Source organism: Phocoena sinus, chromosome 15 (genome assembly GCF_008692025.1).
Source record: "Phocoena sinus isolate mPhoSin1 chromosome 15, mPhoSin1.pri, whole genome shotgun sequence".
NCBI lineage: Eukaryota > Metazoa > Chordata > Mammalia > Artiodactyla > Phocoenidae > Phocoena > Phocoena sinus.
Window position 1 is genome coordinate 51,588,493 of NC_045777.1, and position 20,991 is coordinate 51,609,483.

General features: G+C 42.7%; 1 protein-coding gene across 1 annotated transcript in view; it reads left to right on the forward strand.

Annotated features, from left to right (window-relative positions):
* The window catches only part of LOC116740456 (ATP-binding cassette sub-family A member 17-like), a 75,243-nt gene that overhangs the window by 18,991 nt on the left and 35,261 nt on the right, over positions 1-20,991 (forward strand). Inside the window, 7 exon segments of the mRNA XM_032606104.1 lie at positions 6,411-6,500; positions 6,503-6,579; positions 7,542-7,685; positions 9,933-10,070; positions 14,389-14,559; positions 14,867-15,077; positions 17,312-17,462. Coding sequence (XP_032461995.1) covers positions 6,411-6,500; positions 6,503-6,579; positions 7,542-7,685; positions 9,933-10,070; positions 14,389-14,559; positions 14,867-15,077; positions 17,312-17,462 — 982 coding nt within the window.

A 20,991-nucleotide genomic window follows, 5' to 3' on the forward strand; every position in this document is an offset into this window, starting at 1 on the left:
TTAGGGAATTATACACCTATATAGTTGTATAGATCTAAAATATATAGATTTATGATTAGAAGTTCAAATAACACTTTAGAACTTTACAGATAATGTAGTGCTATTACAGATACCATATTTTATTCTCATAGGCTTCAGAGTTAGTCTTCTTTCACAAGTTGGTCTAGGGGACCTTCCATCAGAGATGTTACAACTTCCACACTTTGGAGTTGAAAGTACAATGTGAAGTTTTCATTTGTCTCATGTTTCTGGAGTTTGAAGAATTTCCCACAGCATCTACAGTCATTGCAGAAGATTGCAGCCAACATGTCAATCAAAATGTAGGACACTGGGACTTCCCTGGTGGCACAGTGGTTAAGAATCCACCACCAAGGCAGGGGACACAGGATCAAGCCCTGGTCTGGGAAGATCCCACATGCCATGGAGCAACTAAGCCCCTGTGCCACAACTACTGAGCCCGTGAGCCACAACTACTGAGCCCACATGCCACAACTACTGAAGCCCACATGCCTAGAGCCCGTGCTCTGCAAGAAGAGAAGCCACTGAATGAGAAGCCCGCACACTGCAATGAAGAGTAGCCCCTTCTCGCCGCAACTAGAGAAAGCCCATGCGCAGCAATGAAGACCCAACACAGCCATAAACAAACAAACAAGTAAATAAATAAAATGTAGGACCCTGAGGTCTGTGGGATTACAGTACTTACTGAATGAAACAGTTTCCCATTTCGGTGGTACTAAGATGATCTGCTCTGAACACTCTAACAAGTGCCTTCATTGCTCAATGTTAGCTTTTATCACCAGAGTCCAGGTCCCAAATGATAAAGCTTGGTTTAGCAGCAGATAACAGGGCTAGGAGTTATAAGTTGGGTCGAGTTTGTGGGTCCCCTTACTGCAATTGGGATAATCTCCAATGTCCTGGTTAGAGGCATCACCTACCAATGAATTTCTTTATTAAGTTTGGATGGTCTAAATGGGTTAAGGGTGCTTAAAATTTAATAAAGGATGTTAAGTTGACCAGAATTTATTGAAAGTGAGTGGTTTTCTTTAACAAAGCAATGTTGAGACTATGATTTACAAATACTTATGGAGGAAAAGTATATTTGAAATGGTATATCTGATTCTTTACATGTTAGTGAATGAACGTAGATGCTTTATGGAGCCTGTCTGTTGAAATTGAGGGAATCTAGGTAGGTGGTTGGACTGGATGAACGGTGTGTTATGTTCAGTGTTCATTCCTGAAAGACACAGGATAGCCCATAAATGGTGTCTAGTGTTACAGCTGAAGGAAATGCAAATGCATATGATCGTAAGCAGGTAGGAATCTCTAAGAATATAATTGATGAAATGTTAGAAATCCAAGGATAATATTTCTTTTTTAGAATCCTCATACTTTCACTGGCTTAGGTTTTCCTATTCATTTGACCTATCTGCTCAAATCAGATAGCACGCCTTCTAGTGAGTGAATAAATAAAATTACTATGGGGCTTCCCTGGTGGCGCAGTGGTTGAGAGTCCAACTGCCGATGCAGGGGACGCCGGTTCGTGCCCCAGTCTGGGAAGATCCCACATGCCGGGGAGCGGCTAGGCCCGTGAGCCATGGCCGCTGAGCCTGCGCGTCTGGAGCCTGTACTCCGCAATGGGAGAGGCCACAACAGTGAGAGGCCTGCGTACCGCAAAAAAAAAAAAAAAAAAAATTACTCTGTACATTTTCTCAGTAAGTCTAGTGCAGTGCTTTCGGTTTTAATCTTGAGCAGGAATCACTATATACAACATGAATCAGGCCTCTGGTTGTATGGCAGAAACATTTTGGCCTCTTAAAATCAGAACCTGCATGCTTGTGGAGCAACTGGGTTTGTCACTTGAAATTTCCATTTATTGATTTATTTGTTAATTTATTATTTACTAGATTGATTTTAGTTTTTAAGAGGCCCAGTAAATAGCACCCTTCTCCCCTCCTTAGTTTCTGAACCAGTTGAGAAACAGTACAGAGATGTCATCTTATTAATACCCAAATATCTTTTTATAACTAATAAAAAACTTAGTGGAGGGGTTATTATAGATGCTCAGATGGGCCATTTTATCCCAACTCCTCAAGCTTGTCAGTGCTGTCTTGTAGCCCTGACTAATCTTGTTTCAATCTCTTCCCTTCCACAGGTATTGATCTCAAGGGTATTCCTTAATAAACATCTTGCATACTAAACTCCATTTCAGGGTCTGTGTCACAAGGAACCCAACCTGTGACTATTGAATTTATCTCTGGGACCCCTATTAATGTGAGAGGGGTCTCCTATTATGCTCTCCACCTGGGTGGGACGCTGGGCCTTGTTGTTTAGCTCCCTTGCCTTGAAAGGCCATCCGAATGGAAGCCCAAAGTTTTCTTGTTAGTAAATGACCTCTGAGCAAAAGAGTTCCAGTAGGAAAAGAGAGAATAGGGCAGAGAAATACATTTGAAAAGATGGTGGCCAAACCTGTTCCAAAACTGGATTTCAGGAAGCCCAGCAAATCCCAAACAAGATTAACAATAAGAAATCTACATTAGACATATCAACATAAAATTGATCACACCAGAGGTCAAGAGAAAAATCTTAAAAGTAGCTGGAGGGGAAAAAAAAAAGACAGATTGCTTTACAAAGGAGCCAAGAGTGGGAGCCTGAAGATAGTGGCTTTATACGTTGTTTAAAATAATAATGATGATGATGATAATGATGATGTCTTTAGGATTTTTTTAAAAAGATAGAATTAAAATACATAAAAGGGTTTTTGAGGAGATAAAGTCAGAAATTAGTGGGGGTAAATACATTTTGGAAGGGGAGTAAAGATATTGATTAACTTTAGACTTTGCAGCAATGTAGACCTGGTAATTCACTACTGAGTTGACCAGGAAAAGGCTAGGAACAGTGTATAACTTTCAAACTTAATAGAGAGAAAATGAAATAAAAGATTGGTTGAGTCAAAAAGATGTGGTGTGGGAGAGGAATTATGTCACATGGCCTCTTCTACTGCAAAGGGGGATGAGAAGTCAGGGAAGAACAATCATGATCAAAGAGATGTGAGGGCAGGTGAACTTTGCCAGATTCCTTTCAGCAGCAACCTGCTCTCAAACACAAATAAATAAATTGTGGAAAGAAGTAACAGCTAACTCCTACCCAATCCAAAATCCAGCAGTATTTCTGTTTTGTTTTGTTTTTTAAATAGAACTCGATGAGCTGATTCTCAAATGTACATGGGAGTATAAAGGACCAAGAATAGCCAAGAACTCTTGAGGAAGAACAAAACAGCAAAACTTGTTTTACCGGATTTCATGATTTATCATAAAGCAATGGTAATTAAGATTATGGTTGACAAATAGACTAATAGAACAGAAAAGAAGGGAGAGATAAATGCATTGTTAAATATCAGAGATGATACTTCAGAGCAGTGGGATTTAATAAATGGTGCTGGAGCAACTAAAGAACCTTATGGAAAAAATTGAAATTGGACTTTGAATTCAAACCATACACAGATATCAATTCCAATGTAAAAAAACTATAAAGTGGGGCTTCCCTGGTGGCGCAGTGGTTGAGAATCTTCCTGCCAATGCAGGGGACATGGGTTCGAGCCCTGGAAGATCCCACATGCCACGGAGCAACTAGGCCCGTGAGCCACAACTACTGAGCCTGCACGTCTGGAGCCTGTGCTCCGCAACAAGAGAGGCCGCGATAATGAGAGGCCCTCGCACCGCGATGAAGAGTGGCCCCCGCTTGCCACAACTAGAGAAAGCCCTTGCACAGAAACGAAGACCCAACACAGCCAAAAATAAATAAATTTTTTAAAAAAGTAACAAATATTCAAGTACAATTGGTGTCTTTTAAAAAAAAACTATAAACTTTTTTGGAGATGATATAGGAGAGTACATTCATGTACTTGAAGTAGGAAAGATTTCTTAAACAAGACACAAAAATAACTAACCATCAGGAAAAGACTGATAAATAATGACATTAAAATTAAGACACCATGAAGAGAATGAAAGGAGAAGCTACAGAGTGGGAGAGGATACATTTAACCTACAAAAGGCTTGTATCCAGAATATTTAAAGAATTCATAAAATCAATTATATATCATACTTTATAGTAAAGAAAAAAAAAGGCAAAAATAGGTACTTCATGAAAAGACATATCCAAATAACCAATAAACATATGCAAGCTAGAAGAAAATGAAGTGACATATTTAAAGAAAGTACTGAAAGAAAAACCTTGTCAACTCAGTGTTCTATATCCAGGGGGAAATTAGGGAGAAATGAAGACTCTCTCAAACCAAAGCGACAGAATCAATTGCTGGGAGACATTACAAGAAATGTTGAGTTCTTCAAGCAAAAACAATATCAGACAGAAGCTTGGATCTGCACAAAGAAATTAAGAGCACTGAAAATGGAAGATACAATTTATTTTGTCTTTTGTGGAGGTTTCTGGCTCTAAAAGAGAACTGACTGTCTAAAGCAAAAGTGGTAGCAATGTATTGTGTTTATAGCTTATGTGAAAATGAAATGTATGACAACAGTAGCAAAGGGTGGGAGGGAAGAACTGGAAACTGGAAATTGTTGTAAGATCCTTATGCTACACATGAAGTAGTATAATATTATTTGAAGATAGACTAAAGATGATTTTAAACCCTAGAACAACACTAAAAAATTTTTTAGGGGTATAAGTAATAGATCGATAGTAGAAATAAAATGGAATGATTAAAAAAAAGTCCCCATTAATGCAAGAAAAAGAGGAAAAAAGAAACAAAGAAAAGTTTGGACCAAATAGAAAAGAGCTGGCAAAGTGGTAGGTTTTAATCCAATCAATAATCACACTAAATGTGAATAATCTAAACGTACCAATTAAAAAGAGTCAGTTTAGATAAAAAGGCAAAACCCAACTAGATGCTGCCTACAGACAAAGATGACGGTGAAGTTGTAAAGGGGGTGTGCATATTTGGGGTTTGGGGGGTTATTGATTTGGGTGATAGTTGTACAAAGTACTTCCTGTGTAATTGCTTGTTAAACTCCATTTTATATACTTGATATGTATATTCCCAATAAATAAATAAAGTTAACTGGCAATCAAATGTCTGCTGAAGTAGGGAAGGAGCCTTGTCTCTTCTTTTCAGACACTGCAGACTTACACTGAACAAGGATGTACCTGGCTTTCACAAACTAAGCGTGCTGTTTATGGCAGCTGAGGTTTGCGAGACCTGTCTGTAAGCCATGGTGAAAGGCAAGGCTCTCGATTGGCACAAAGACAGACACAAGTCATAGAATCTCATCTCAGGAAGGGCCTCAAAAGTTTCCTGGCCCCTCGCCCCTCACAGCGTGGCCTGTGCACCAGCAGCATCAGAACCCTCAGAGAGCTTGTTAGGAATGCAGACTCCCAGTCCCATCCAGACGCACTTAATCAGAACAAAATCCCCAGGTGATTAGTAAGCACGGGAAAGTTTGAGGAGCACCGTTCTAGCCCATCTGTCTGCTCACCAGTATTTGAATGTCCTCTGGTGTTGCTAGTTACCACCTCCTCAATCCTGCCGTGTGGCAACAGATGCAGGGTATCTTGGATGCTTTACATGAGAAGCTTAGTCAGCTTGCATTCAGATTAGACACTTGGCATCACAAAGGATACTTATCTTTATACGCACCCAGGAATTGGTCCCAAGCCCATCCTCAGCACTCCTTTCTTCATGGCATATGTATGTGTTGAGCAGCTGCTGCATATGAGGTCCTGGGTCAGATGTTGGAGATACTGAGATAACCTGACAGTCCCTGGCCCCAAGCTGGGGTTGGCAATAAGTGAGCAGTTTCACAGTGCGGAGTGAGACCTTCAGTGCTCACAATTAGCGCAGGGTGCCCCAGATGCACGTGGCTTAGACATAACCCAAGAGAGTGAGTATACATGCTTGCTGGCGAAGGAGATACCTGTGCTGACCTACCAAGTAAGAATTAACCAGGCAAAGAAGGTGGGGAGGAGTAGGAAGGGCTTACCTGACAGCATGTGCAAGAGTGTGAAGATGTGTCTCAGATGACCAAATTTCTACTTCTTGGTACCAAAGAATCATTTTGGCAATAATAAGAATGTTTTATTGGGAATTCCCTGTCAGCCCAGTGGTTAGGACTCAGCGCTTTCACGGCTGGGCCCAAGTTCAGTCCCTGGTTGGGGAACTAAGATCCCACAAGCTGTGTGGCATGGTCAAAAAAACCAAAAAACAAAAAAAAGTTTTACCTTCTTTGAGAAACCAACAACTAGCTTTTCTTTTCCTGTGCCTAACTTTTGTCCCTTAATACCCCAGACATGAATAGTCCAGTCTTCTCATTGGCTTGTTCTCCAACTGTTTGATTGGAAAGTTCTGGTAACTTTTCTCTGTCTTCGATGTGGTGACTGTTTTCCTTCCTTTGGAATAGGCACAGGCATCCAATGGAGGAACATGGGCAGTATAGGAGGAGAGTTTAACTTCACTCAGGTGCTGCTGATGCTACTGCTGGACTCTTAAATGGCTTGGTGGCCTGGTATGTGGAGTCTGTCTTCCCAGGGGTGTATGGTACATCCAAACCTTGGTACTTCTTTCTCATGGTGAGTACTGATGCTGCTGTTTTATAGATTGACATTAGAATTTTTATAGCTCATCATCAATATTCCTATCCCTCTTTGTGGTGTTGGTTGCAACCTCAAACTCCTGGAAATCTAAGTGCAGTTCTCTAACCTGGATTCACCCCAAACCTATCAACTTGTGGTTGCCAAGGGAGCATAATTAACGAGTCTGACTCTTGCCCCACTGCTGATACCCTGTGCAGAGTCCCCTTAAGAGTGCCTGTGGCTGTCTCACATGTGCCCACTTGAGTGGCAGGCCCTGCATTCTCTCACAGAATGCCACCCCAACAAGCTAGAGCCCTCAGGACTCCTTGGCCTCTTTCCTCTTTGGGCTGGTGGCAAGGCCCTGAAGCTCTTTGAGACCTCTGTGACCTGGGGGCACGGGCACGGGGCACGGCTTTCGTTGACAACCCCATGAAGCTCTCCAAATCTTTTCTCTCCTATGGTGAGTAAATTTTCCTACAAAGTTGAACCCATCATGCCTGATTCAGTCCTCTTGCAGATTCAGTCTGATCCCATCTGAATTGCACAGGTACTCACTTCAGGCCTCGGCAAAGGCTGCCATGTTTGCCCTTCTTGGTCTGTGGAGAAGTGGGTAGATTGTTAACGCCAGTATTTCTCCAGGCCTCAGCCCACAGGGGTGCTGATTGCCAACACAACAGCTTCCCCAGTACACCAGGAGCGTGGATGTGAGGCATCATTTGTAGCTCCATCCTCCAGATGGTTGTAGGTTGAAATGCAGTTTATTAGTAGTAAGTCTGTGAGCAAATTCTTGACTTCTTCAGGCACCATTAAGTGTTCGATACCAGGAAGCTCCAGTGGGTGAGGCTGGGGTGGGGGTTAGGGGAGGGAAGTGTGAGAATTTAATTTACCAAAATATTTATCTTCCAGAAGAAGAGAGCAATTCACCTACATGTATTAATGTAAGTTGACTTCCTCTCTAGCCCTTCTACTGGCGTGGAGAACCTATATCCTTTACGAATTCAGTGCTGGAGTTGGGGGATCCTCAGAAAGCTCTGAAAAGCAAGTTCATTCAGGAAGAGCCTACTGATTTGATAAAAGGAATTGAAATCCAACATCTATACAAGGTATCAGCTCACAAATCTTCTTCCAAGGACTTGAGAAATAGTGCATAGAGGCTTCTGTTTTATTCTGCCAGTGGTTACAAGGTACATTTTGTGATAGATTCTTAATTCCCTTCTGTAATGTTATCCTCAAAATTAGGAGTATAATGTAAAATGTCCTGTTTTCTGTCATACAGTTAAGTGACTGGATGGAGGGTCTAGATGATCTTTCTTGAAACAGTCTCGCAAAAGCCAAACACCTCTTGTTGGGGACACCCTGGAACTCAGTCATTTGATGGCTGACTTTGATCCACCAGTGTTTTTACATAACCAAATCAAATAGTAAACCAGATTTCACCGCTGGCTTCCAGATGCAGAAGTGTTTGTTCTTTCACCACTGTCTGCTGAGTCCAGCATTGACTAAGGACTCCCCTGACAGGATGACTGGATATAAGCTCTATACCCTGGTGTGTCCTCCAGAGCATTATTTTTTTGTTTGGAATCTTCCATTCTTCAAATATGATGAGCCTAAGGAGAGGCAGTGTCCTCTGTATGACTGATACAAGGTCACAGTTAAGGTGCTAGCTCAATACTTTGTGTTGCCTTCCTTGGCCTATGGGATCAAGTGCATCACATGCTGGCCCAGGGGCTCCACAGCATGGGGGATCACCCCAGCTCCTTTACATACTGTGGTAGCAGCTTGGAATGCTCCAGTCTTCACCCAATTTATTGTAGCTTCAATAAGCAGGGATTTCGTTTCCTCTTTTCACATAACAAGCAGTCTGCAGGCACATGGTTCTGGCATGATTTCAGCTGCTCAGCAAAGCTGTCCCAGACCCCTGCTCTTTCTGCTCACTTGCTTTCATTTATTTTCCCTGGACCAGTGGAAGCATATAGCTCTCATCTGCGTGCTTGTCATTTCCCGGTTGCAAGATGGCTGCTGTAGCTCATCTATAGGGAAAGATAAGAGCGAGGGGCTTTCTTTTGGGAGGACTTCTTCCTTCCTTCCTTCTTTCCTTCCTTCCTCCCTCCCTCCCTTCCTTCCTTCCTTCTTTTCTGCCCTTCAGTAGATCACCCCTTATTCTTATTGCCCAGAATTCTGCCACATGTCCACCTCAACTGCAAAAGGGAGACTGAGAAGTTAGGGAAGAGGACCATCACACTTGATTCAAAATAATCATACCAGATGGATGTGGGGGCAGGAGACGTGTGCCAAATTCCTTTCCGCAGCACCCTGCTTCCAAACACAGTTAGATAAATGGTGGGAAGAAGTGACGTCTAAGTCTCACCCAACTATAATGTCTGCACTCCAAACCCCAAGTCCAGCCCAGATGCAATTAGACAGGACAGAAATCAGGCACAGTTTCAGGCACTAGGAATTCAGCATGAACAAGACAGACCAAGTCTAAGACTGGGAAAACAGTAAAGATAGAAGCCTCTCAAAAGGAGTGCGCCTGGTATGTGTGAGGAATGGCGCAGAGCTGAAATGTGATGAAGTGTGATGTATCTCTGCAAGTCAAGTGGCATTGTGGGTGATTTTATTTTCTTCCTTATACTCATATATGAATTACTTGTATAATAAGAAAAAAATAAATGGTATTTAAAATACTGGAGGGCTTCTCTGGTGGCGCAGTGGTTGAGAGTCCACCTGCTGATGCAGGGGACACGGGTTCGTGCCCCGGTCCAGGAAGATCCCACATGCCCCGGAGCGGCTGGGCCCGTAAGCCATGGCCACTGAGCCTGCGCGTCCGGAGCCTGCGCTCCGCAACGGGAGAGGCCACAACAGTGAGAGGCCCGCGTACCGCAAAAAAATAAAATAAAATAAAATACTGGAGACATTTGATTTAGAAAACAGGACAGACTGTCTGGTGTTCTCTCCCTAGATCAACACCGCCCACAAGAGGCAGGGTGCCCTTTCTCAGGGGACTAGCCAGGCAGTGCAGAGCAAGGTGTGGCTCGAGAAGCAGGGAGAAGTTCTCGTTCAAGCTCTGAGCCCTTCGTCCTTGAGCTCTGGCCTCTGTGGTTCAGCTGCTCTACCACCAGGCTCCAGAGGCCAGGGAAACCCCCCTGGTGTTGCTCCCCATCATGGTCCTCAGTAGCTCCAGGCAGCTAAACTCTGAAAGAAGGAGCTCCCTTATGGATTTCCACTTGGAGTCCCACTGATGAACTTTCGGAGGAAGTTGGTGTGGGTGCTCGGCCTGTCACAGGTTCTTCAGAAATGCCACATGCGTGTGCATATTACACTGTCAGTCAGAGTTGGCTTTTCAACAGGTGTTCTACAAGGGAAGGGATGAACACATGGCAGTCAAAGATCTGACCATAAACCTGTACCGAGGGCAGATCACTGTTCTCCTGGGGCACAATGGAGCAGGCAAAACCACCACCTGCGGCATGCTCACAGATATGTGTGTGGGGTCAGCCCTCCCGAGGAAGTGCTGAAGAAATTGTTGATCCAGATCTAGATGTTTTGGCTCCATCTCCCCTCATCAGATTTCACTGGCATCTTTGTTTGTTGTTTGTTTTTTTACTATCTACGTAGTAGTGCCTGGTTGTTCACATTACCCTGTAGTAGGAAAAGGGAATCTTTGACTCTTTCGGTCAATCTGAGGAACTTAGTTTCAAACACTATCAGGAAGCTGTGAACACTGCTTAGCATGTTTCCTTCCAGGTAGAACTTTCCGGTACAGTGAGGCACCACTAATCTCTCAACCAAACATTTCATCCACTTACTTTTGATTGCCAGGGGCACTTTTAGAATGATACCTGGTGAATTATTCTAAAATTATCTGTTTCAGAATAGTTTTTATGCCTAAATAATTCTTTCACATTCCATTAACTAATGGAATAATATCTGTGATATTTGAAAACTCATTCATTCAAGAAACATATATTTATTGAAGGCTTAACCTATGTAAAGCTCTGTACAAAACCAGTGAGATGCATTTCCAAATTTTGAGGCACTCTGAAAGCCCACCAGTTCTTCTGTGTTACATACAGAACACCAAACGGCTGGGAAGCTATGAGCACTTCAAAGTCAAGCTGCCACAATTCTCCTCACAGGTTGCTGATGCACCTTCCACTGAAGACATTTGAAGAGCAGCAATATTGTGAAGTTTGGTCTGAGGTGCCTTTGGTACTGGGACTTTAAAAACCAAGTTTCAGCCCAGCAGATACATGCTGGATGGGCTCTGGATGTGTCAGGACGGGGGTGCAGTAATGTCTCCAGACAGGTGGTCCTCTCTCAGATACAGGCACTGCTACTTCTGGCAGCATGATCATTTCGGGAAGGCCTCCCTGTCTATGTAGACTTGTGAGGTCCTCAGTACTTGAAGGGTGATCCAGCTAGACACCAGGCTAAGTGATCAAGGAGGCAAGTCAGGTACAAACATTGTTTAAGAAGGCCGACGGATAGAAACACTCCATAGACACTTCCCTATTGCATTCCCTTATATTCTGTTCCTAGTATTCATCACAGTCTGTGCTCATCTGGTTTGTGTATATATATATATATATGTGTGTGTGTGTGTGTGTTATTTCTCTGTCTCCCCCATCCCTCTCCCTAGGAAGCTTGTTCTGTTCACTTCTGGATCCACAGTGCCTGGAACCGTGCTTGGCAAAGGATAGGCACTAAACAAATATCATTGAATGAATGAATTAATTAATTAATTAATGTAATTGTAAATTCTGCCAAAATGCAGACCATGAATGATAAATAAATAAATAATACATACATCAGTCCACTCTAGAGCCATAAATAAATAAATAAATAAATAAAATTTAAAAATACAAAGCATTGCATAGGATTCCCACCTATGTTTCGTTCTAAGAGTTTCAAACATTAGTTCTTTTTAAAATAAATTTATTTATTTTATTTTATTATTTATTTTTGGCTGCATTGGGTCTTCGTTGCTGCGTGCGGGCTTTCTCTAGTTGTGGCGAGCGGGGGCTACTCTTCGTTGTGGTGTGCGGGCTTCTCATTGCAGTGGCTTCTCTTGTTGGGGAGCACGGGCTCTAGGCTCGCAGGCTTCAGTAGTTGCAGCACACGGGCTCAGTAGTTGTGGCTCTCAGGCTCTAGAGCATAGGCTTAGTAGTTGTGCCGCATGGGCTCAGTTGCTCTGCAGTGTGTGGGATCTTCCCGGACCAGGGCTCAAACCCGTGACCCCTGCATTGGCAGGCGGATTCTTAACCACTGCACCACCAGGGAAGCCCCATACATTAGTTCTTACATTTAGGTCTTTGATTCATTTTGAGCTAATTTTTATATGGTGTGAGGTATGTGTCAAATTCATTCTTTTGCACGTGGATATCCAGTTGTCCAGCACCATTTGTTGAAAAGACTGTTTTTTCCCCATTGAATGGTCTTTGCACCTTTGTCAAAAATCAGTTGACCAGGGGACTTTCCTGGTGGCGGAGTGGTTCAGAATCTGCCTGCCAATGCAGGGGACATGGGTTCGATCCCTGGTCAGGGAATTAGATCCTGCATGCCACAACTAAGAGCTTGCATGCCACAACTAAATAAAAAGATCCCGCATGCTGCAATGAAGATCCCTCGTGCCACAACTAAGACCTGGCGCAGCCAAATAAATATTAAAAAAAAGAATCAGGACCAGCCAAAACATATAGGGTGATGTCTGGGAGGGTCCCAAATGAAAAGCTTCCATGTCTTCAGAATGTGTCACCCTCCTGGCACATTGCTATATAGAGGGTAGCTCACCTAAGCTTCAAGTGTCTAGTTTTTACTGGGGTTTCATTACATGGGCGTGAATGATTGAATCATGGACCTCGTGACTGAGCTCAGTCTGCAGTCTTTCTCTCCCAGCAGATTGGGAGGTCAGATTGATATCATGGCTCAAAGCCCCAACCATTAAATCACATGGTTGGTCTTTTTGGTATGACCAGCCCAGATCTTGATCACCTCATTAGCATAAACTCAGGTGTGGCCTGAGGGTACTACCAGGAATAGCAAAGACACCCCTATCACTCCAAGGATTTAGAGGCCCCTTCCAGTAACTGGGGACAGAGGCCATCCAGATTCTTTATTATACAACACTTACATTGATTTTTAATATGCTGAACCTTCCTTGCATTCCTGGGATAAATCCCACTTGGTCATGGTGTATAATCCTTTTAATATGCTGCGGTACTTAGTATTAATAAGTCATATATTTAAATGGTTCAAGATGCAAAAGCTGGGAATTCCCTGGCAGTCCAGTGGTTAAGGCTCTACCTTTTCACTGCCAAGGGCCCGGGTTCAATCCCTGGTCAGGGAACTAAGATCCCACAAGCCTCATGGTGTGGGAAAAAAAAAAGATACAAAAGTCTTTTGTTTATCCCTTTCCCTGAAGGTAGTAAGTTTATTATGTGTCTTTCTTATGTACAGTTTATGTATATACAATAGTCCCCGCTTATTTGCAGGGGATTTGTTCCAAGACCACCAGTGGATGCCTGAAACCTCAGATAGTACCAAAGCCTATATATACTATGTTTTTTCCTATACATACATACCTATGACAAAGTTTAATTTGTAAATTAGGCACAGTAAGACATTAAACCAATAGCTAGTGGGAAGCAGCCGCATAGCACAGGGAGATCAGCTCAGTGCTTTGTGACCACCTAGAGGGGTGGGATAGGGAGGGTGGGAGGGAGGGAGACGCAAGAGGGAAGAGATATGGGGATATATGTATATGTATAACGGGTTCACTTTATTATAAAGCAGAAACTAAAACACCATTGTAAATCCATTATACTCCAATAAAGATGTTAAAAAATAAAAAAATTTTTAAAAACCAAAACAATAATAATAAAATAGAACAATTATAGCAATATACTGTAATTAAAGTTATGTGAATGTGGTCTCGCTTTCTCTCTAAGAATATCTTATTGTACTGTACTTACCCTTCTTGTGATTTGAGGTGATAAAATGCCCATGTGATGAGATGAAGTCAGGTGAATGATATAAGCATTGTGACACAGCATTAGGCTATTGACCTAGTGACAATACATCAGAGGAGAATCATCTGCTCCAGGTGATCCTGGATCATCAAGTCATGACAACATCGATGTAAAGGGCAGACGATGTCGATGGTTGGGGATCCCGAGCAGGACAGAGCCGGATGGCACAGGATTTCAGAGTTCAGGATACTCAGAACGGTGCACAATTTAAAACTATGAGTTGTTTATTTCTATCATTTTAAAATATTTATTTATTTATGTATTTTTTGGCTTCTTCATTGGGTCTTCATTGCTGTACGCGGGCTTTCTCTAGTTGCGGTGAGCGGGGATTACTCTCTGTTGCGGTGCACGGGCTTCTCACTGCGGTGGCTTCTCTTGTTGTAGAGCACTGACTCTACATGCACGGGCTTCAGTAATTGTGGCAGGCAGGCTCAGTAGTTGTGGCTCGAGGGCCCTAGAGCACAGGCTCAGTAGTTGTGGCGCACAGGCTCAGTTGCTCCGTGGCATGTGGGATCTTCCTGGACCAGGGCTCAAACCCGTGTCCCCTGCATTGGCAGGCGGAGTCTTAACCACTGCGCCACAAGGAAAGTCCCCTATTTCTGTAATTTTTCATTTAATATTTTCAAACCATAGTTGACTGTGGGTAGTGGGTAACTAAAACTGTGGAAACCGAAACCTCAGGTAAGGGGGGACTGCTGTACAAGCAAAATGCTTGTTGGACGAGCCAGCCTCCCCTCAGAAGCTGCTGCCAGATCTCTGTCCTCTGCTATTTCAGCTGAAAGACTTGTTGCACCAGAAGTGCCCTGAAGAAATCAAATGTGTGCTGCACATCCTCAGTCTGGAGGACAAACGGGACTCCCGGAGCAGGTTCCTGAGTGGGGGAATGAGGCACAAGCTCTCCATTGGCATCGCCCTCATCGGCATCACCCTCATCGCAGGCTCCAAGGTAGGGGGCTGCAGGGCCTGGCTTCCTTAAAGATACAGGTCAGGGCCCCCACATGCAGTAGACAAACACGTTGGGTCAGCAGGGCCCAGAAGTATCACTTTATAGTTCCCACTTGGCCTGGGCTGGCTGCAGGCCCTTCAGCCATGGCCCAGGCACCTCAGCTCTGGACACCCTGGATGGGCAGTCTCGTGTGGGTGGTACTGCTGAATCTTCATTGACCTCCAGTCACATAGGGCCTGCAGTGCAGCCAGCCGGGGCCCGGGACGTGACTCTGCCGTCATCACAAGGTCATTCCTCTGCCCTTCAGGTGCTGATGCTGGATGAGCCAACCTCAGGCATTGACGCCATCTCCAGGAGGGCCATCTGGGACCTTCCTCAGCAGCACAAAAGTGACCGCACCATCCTGCTGACCACCCACTTCGTGGATGAGGCCAACCTGCCGGGGGACCGCATCGCCATCATGGCCAAGGGGGAGCTGCAGTGCTGCGGGTCATCTCTGTTCCTGAAGCAGAAATATGGTGAGCGGCCCCGGGCAGGCAGCCAAAACTCCATTCTGTGTGGGGTCAGCGTTGCTGGCCCAGTGTGCTGGAGAAAGTATCCATTGGTAACGTTCCTGAAGAGCCCCTGAGATCAGGCAGGGAGAGGCCTTCTCTAGACATCCTGTTCTGCTACCCGTGGGTAGAGACCTGAGGCCCCAGGCAGAGGGGCTTGTGAGAACGAAGAAGGAATGAAGCAGATCTCTGAGACTTGGAGTTAGAAGGCCTGTGTTTGAGTTCCACTCTGGTAGTTTACTCCCTCTTCATCCTTTCTACCAAGTTAGTTCATCCTTTTTTGGCCTTAGTTTTCTGATCTATAAAACGGAGATTAAGATACCATGTTCCTCAAAGTGGGAGCTAGTGCATGCAAAAGTGCGAGTTGTTATTTCCACAACTGGGTGTACTCCTCATTAGCATCCCACCACAAACATCCTCCCCTTGTTTTCCTGGACCCCCAGCCCTCTGTGTTTCCCTCTTATGTCTCTGAATGCTCCTTTGCATCACTTCTACTTCTAAACATGGAAACGCCTTGGTTGCTTTACTTTTCTTTCTCTGCCCACTGACTTAGTGATCTCATCCAGTGTCCTGACTTTAAATACTTACCTGGCTGAAAAACGTATGTATCTCTGGCTGGACCTCTCAACTGAACTCCAGATTTGTGTATTTAACTGCCTACTCCACACATCCACATAGACAGTGAACAGACCTGAAAGACTTGTCCAAAACCTGTGCAGAGCTGAGCTCCAGCTCTTTACTGCCAAACCATCTCCCCCACAGTAAAGACAGCGCCATTCTTTTTTTTTTTTTCTTTTTTCTTTTTGCTATATGTGGGCCTCTCACTGTTGTGGCCACAGGCCACAGGCCGCAGTTGCGGAGCACAGGCTCTGGACGCACAGGCTCAGCAGCCATGGCTCACGGGCCTAGCCGCCCCACGGCATGTGGGATCTTCCTGGACCGGGGCACGAACCCGTGTCCCCTGCATCGGCAAGAGGACTCTCAACCACTGCGCCACCAGGGAAGCCCGGCAGGTCCATTCTTCTAGATGCTTGGCCAGAACCTTGGGGGCTCCCTGATCCTCTGTCTCTCATAGCCCATAACTGATCTACCTGCAAACTAGTGACCTTGCTTTCCTCCCACCTCTACCACTTGTTAGCCTCCTGGTCCAGGCTGCCGTCCCTCTACCTGCATTATTGCAGTTGCTTCTAACCCACCCCTGGCCTCTGCCCAGTTGTCAGAATGAGTGTGTCACTCTTCTGCTCAGTCCACCAATGACTTCCTGTTCCACTGAAAGGAAAAGGCAGAGTCTTGGGAGTGGCCCAAAGGCCTTGCTTTGCCTGGTCCTATTACCCCGACCACATTTCCTAAAGTTCTTCAGCTGCTTTGCTCTGCTCCTGCCTCATGGCCCCCTTTCTTATCCAGCATACTGGGCCTGCTCCTTCCTCCGGGCCACATATTGTCATGCCTTCTCCTCTTCCTTAGGTCTTCAGTCCTTTTACAGATGTCACATTTTCAGTAAGGCCTTCCTTGTGACCCTGTTTAAAGTCACAATCCCCGATACTCTGTATCCCCTCCCCTGTTCATCTTTCGCCTTAGCACTTGTCACTAATATACTCTAAATTTTACTTATCTTATTATTTGTCTCACATGCCTTTAATGAAAGCCCCTTGAGAGTAGGGATCTTTGACTATTTGGTCCACTGCTATGTGCTCAGTACCTAGAAGAGTGCCTGTCACATCATAAGAGCTCAGTGAATGTTTATTGAATGAGTGCATTGCAAGCAGTGTAGTAACAAATGTTACTAGTAATTTCTGAAAGAATGTTTAGAATACCATAAGGTATGTATCCTCAAAAACATAATTTAATTATGATAGAGGTATGCTTATTCTTAACCTTAATGTTCAAGGCCCCTACCTACTAAGTTTTCACTTCCCCACATTAGTTATCGCTTAAAGAGAGTGTTGCCCTTAATACAACCCACCTTTATTTTGCCTAGCATTGCTAAATGTGCTATTATCACCTCCCAACTATGGAGTAGAAGGTAAGACTCAAGAGTAGCATTATAGACCTTCAAAGCCAAGTTCACTGTGGTTTAAATTCAAGCCTGCAGGGCTCACCAGCTTCCCTGTCCTGTGGAGCTATCCTGTTCTAGGATATAGAATGCTAAATGTGACTAAAAAGGGTAAAACTGTTTCATGATCTTTTAAATGTTGTTTCAGGTGCAGGATATTATATGACTTTAGTGAAAAAACCTCACTGTAACACGGAGAAGATTTCTCATCTGATTTATCAACACACACCAAATGCAATTTTCCAGTCTAGCACTGGAGAAGAAATAACATTTATACTTCCTAAAGAGAGTGTGCACAAGTATGCCATACCTGAGACGTCTGGAGTAATTGTTTGCATGTACTGAGTGTACAGTTGTCTCTCCTATCCCTGTCCTCGCCAAGGGCACTCAAAGCTGTAATGGTCTGGATCCCTAGGCCTTTGGTATTTCCTAGAAAGACACCACACCCCAGCCAGAGTGCACTTGAAAATACAGCACTCTGATCATGTTTCCTTCGCCTTAAAAACCCTTGATGGTTCCCAGTTGCCTTCAGGTTAAAATCAAATTCTTTAAGATGGCTTTAGAGGGGCCCTTGATTGTGTGAACTCTAATTACATGCACCCAAGTAACTGAGCTCAGATGAAGATTTTACTTGATTTTCCTTTAAATTACAGTTGACCCTTGAACCACACAGGTTTGAACTGCGTGTGTCCACTTATACACAGATTTTTTCAATAAATAGGTTACTATGGTACTACACTATCCCCATTTGGTTAAATCTGTGGATGTGGAACATTTGGATATGGAAGGCTGACTATAAAGTTATAAGTGGATTTCTGATGTGGGGTGGGAGCAGAAGTCAGCCCTGTAATTATCTCAGACCTCAGATTGGTTCCCAACACTTCCCTCTCTCCCTCTCCTCAGTCCTCATGTTGCTTTCAGAGAGGAATCTTACCTTATACTTCATTGAGAAAATAAACACCATCCAACAAGAACTCTATTTTATCCCTGTCACAAACCTACAAACTTGCTTGCTTCAACACCAGCTCAAGTACCCACCCACCTCACCTTCTCAAGAGTTCACTTGTTTGATAATTTCCTCTCTCATCTACATCACCAACTTCTCTCTCTTTGGGTCATTTCCATGAACATATTAGTGTGATCTGGAAAAACACTCTCTTGAGCCTACCTGTCTTTCCAGCCACCACTCCATGCCCTGCAACCCTGCACAATCAAAACTCTTAAAATGGGCTAAGCATGTTGCCTGCTTTATCTCATCACCCATGCATTACTTAGTCTACTTCACAGTGGCTTTCACACTCTTCCATCCAAACTGGAAAAATGCCTATTCAGATCTTCTACCCATTTTAAAATCAGGTTGTTTTTTCTTTGATATTGAGTTGAATGAGCTGTTTATATATTTTGGATATTAACCCCTTATCAGTCATATACTATTTGCAAATATTTTCTCCCATTCAGTAGTTTATCTTTTTGTTTGTCAATAATTTCCTTTGCTGTGCAAAAGCTTTTAAGTTTAATTAGGTCCCATTTGTTTATTTTTGCTTTTGTTTCCTTTGCCTTAGGAGACAGATCCAAAAATATATTGTTACGATTTATGTCAAAAAGTGTTCTGCCTATGTTTTCTTCTAAGAGTTTTATGACTTCTGGTCTTACATTTAGATCATTAATCTATTTTGAGTTTATTTTTGTATATGATGTGAGAAAATGTTCTAATTTCACTCTTTTACATGTAGCTGTCCAGTTTTCCCAGCACAACTTAATTAAGAGACTGTGTTTTCCCCATTGCATATTCTTGCCTCCTTTGTTGTAAATTAATTGACCATAGGTGCATAGGTTTATTTCTGGGTTCTGTATTCTGTTTCATTGATCTATTTGTCTGTTTTTGTGCCAGTACCATATTGTTTTGATTACTGTAGCTTTGCATGATACCTCCAGCTCTAGACTTCTTTCTAAAGATTGCTTTGGCTATTTGGGGCCTTTTGTGTTTCCATAAAAATTTTAGACTTATTTGTTCTAGTTCTGTCAAAAATGTCATTGGTATTTTGATAGAGATTGCATTGAATCTGTAGATTGCCTTGGGTAGTATGGTCATTTTAATAATAATAATTCTCCCGATCCATGAACACAGTATATCCACCACTTTGTGTTGTCTTGAATTTCTTTCATCAGTGTCTTATAGTTTTCCAAGTACAGGTCTTTTATCTCCCTAGGTAGGTTTATTCTTAGGTATTGTGTTCTTTTTTATGTGACAGTAAACGGGATTGTTTCCTTCATTTCTCTTTCTGATAATTTGTTGTAAGTGTATAGAAACGCAGTAGATTTCTGTCTATGAATTTTGTATTCTGCAACTTTTACCAAATTCATTGATGAGTTCTAGTAGTTTTTTTGGTGGCATCTTGAGGATTTTCTATGTATAGTCATTTTCACAATATTGATTCTGCCTATCCAAGAACATGGTATATTTTTCCATCTGTTTGTGTCACCTTCGAATTCTTTCATCAGCATCTTATAGTTTTCTTAGTACAGGTCTTTTGACTCCTTAGGTAGGTTTATCCCCAAGTATTTTATTCTTTTGATGTGATGGTAAATGGGATTGTTTCTTTAATTTCTCTTTCAGATCTTTCATTGTTAGTGTATAGAAATGCAACAGATTTCTGTGTATTAATTTTGTATCCTGCAACTTTACCAAATTCATTGATGAACTCTAGTAGTTTTCTGGTAGCATCTTTCGAATTTTTATGTATAGTATCATGTCATCTGCAAACAGTGACAGTTTTACTTCTTCCTTTCCAGTTTGGATTCCTTTTATTTCTTTTTCTTGTCTGATTGCTGTGGCCAGTACTTCTAATACCATGTTGAATGAAAGTGGTGAGAGTGGGCATCCTTGTCTTATTCCTGATCTGAGAGGAAGTGCTTTCAGCTTTTCACTGTCAAGTATGATGTCAGCTGTGGGCTTATCATATATGGCCCTATTATGTTGATGAATGGTCCCTCTATATCCACTCTGTGGAGAGTTTTTATCATAAATGGATGTTGAATTTTGTCCAAAAGCTTTTTCTGCATCTATTGAGATGATCATATGGTTTTATTCTCTAGTTTGTTAATGTGGTGCATCACATTGATTGATTTGCCGATATTGAACCAACCTTGCATCCCTGGGATAAATCCCACTTGATCATGATGTATGAACCTTTTAATGTATTGTTGAATTCAGTTTGCTAATATTTTGTTGAGGATTTTTGCATCTATGTTCATTAGTGATATTGGCCTGTAATTTTCTTTTTTTTGTGCTGTATCTTTGTCTGGTTTTGGTATCAGGGCCTTGTAGATAGAGTTTGGAAGCGTTACTTCCTCTGCAATTTTTTGGAATAGTTTGAGAAGGATTTTTCTTCTCTAAATGTTTGGTAGAATTCACCTGTGAAGACATCTGGTCCTGGACTTTTGTTTGTTGGGAGGTTTTTTTGGTTTTGTTTTTATTGATTCAATTTCATTACTGGTAATTGGTCTGTTCATATTTTCTATTTCTTCCTGTTTCAGTCTTGGGAGATTGTACATTTCTGTGAATTTGTCCATTTCTTCTAGGTTGTCCATGTTATTGGTGTATAACTGTTCATAGTAATGTCTTATATTCCTTTGTGTTTCTGTGGTGTCCATTGTAACTTCTCCTTTTTCATTTCTGATTTTATTGATTTGGGCCCTCTCTCTTATTTTCTTGATGAGTCTGGCTAAAGGCTTATCAATTTTTTTATCTTTTCAAAGAAACTGATCTTAGTTTTATTGATTATTTTCTATTTTTTTGTCTTTATTTCATTTATTTCTGCTCTAACA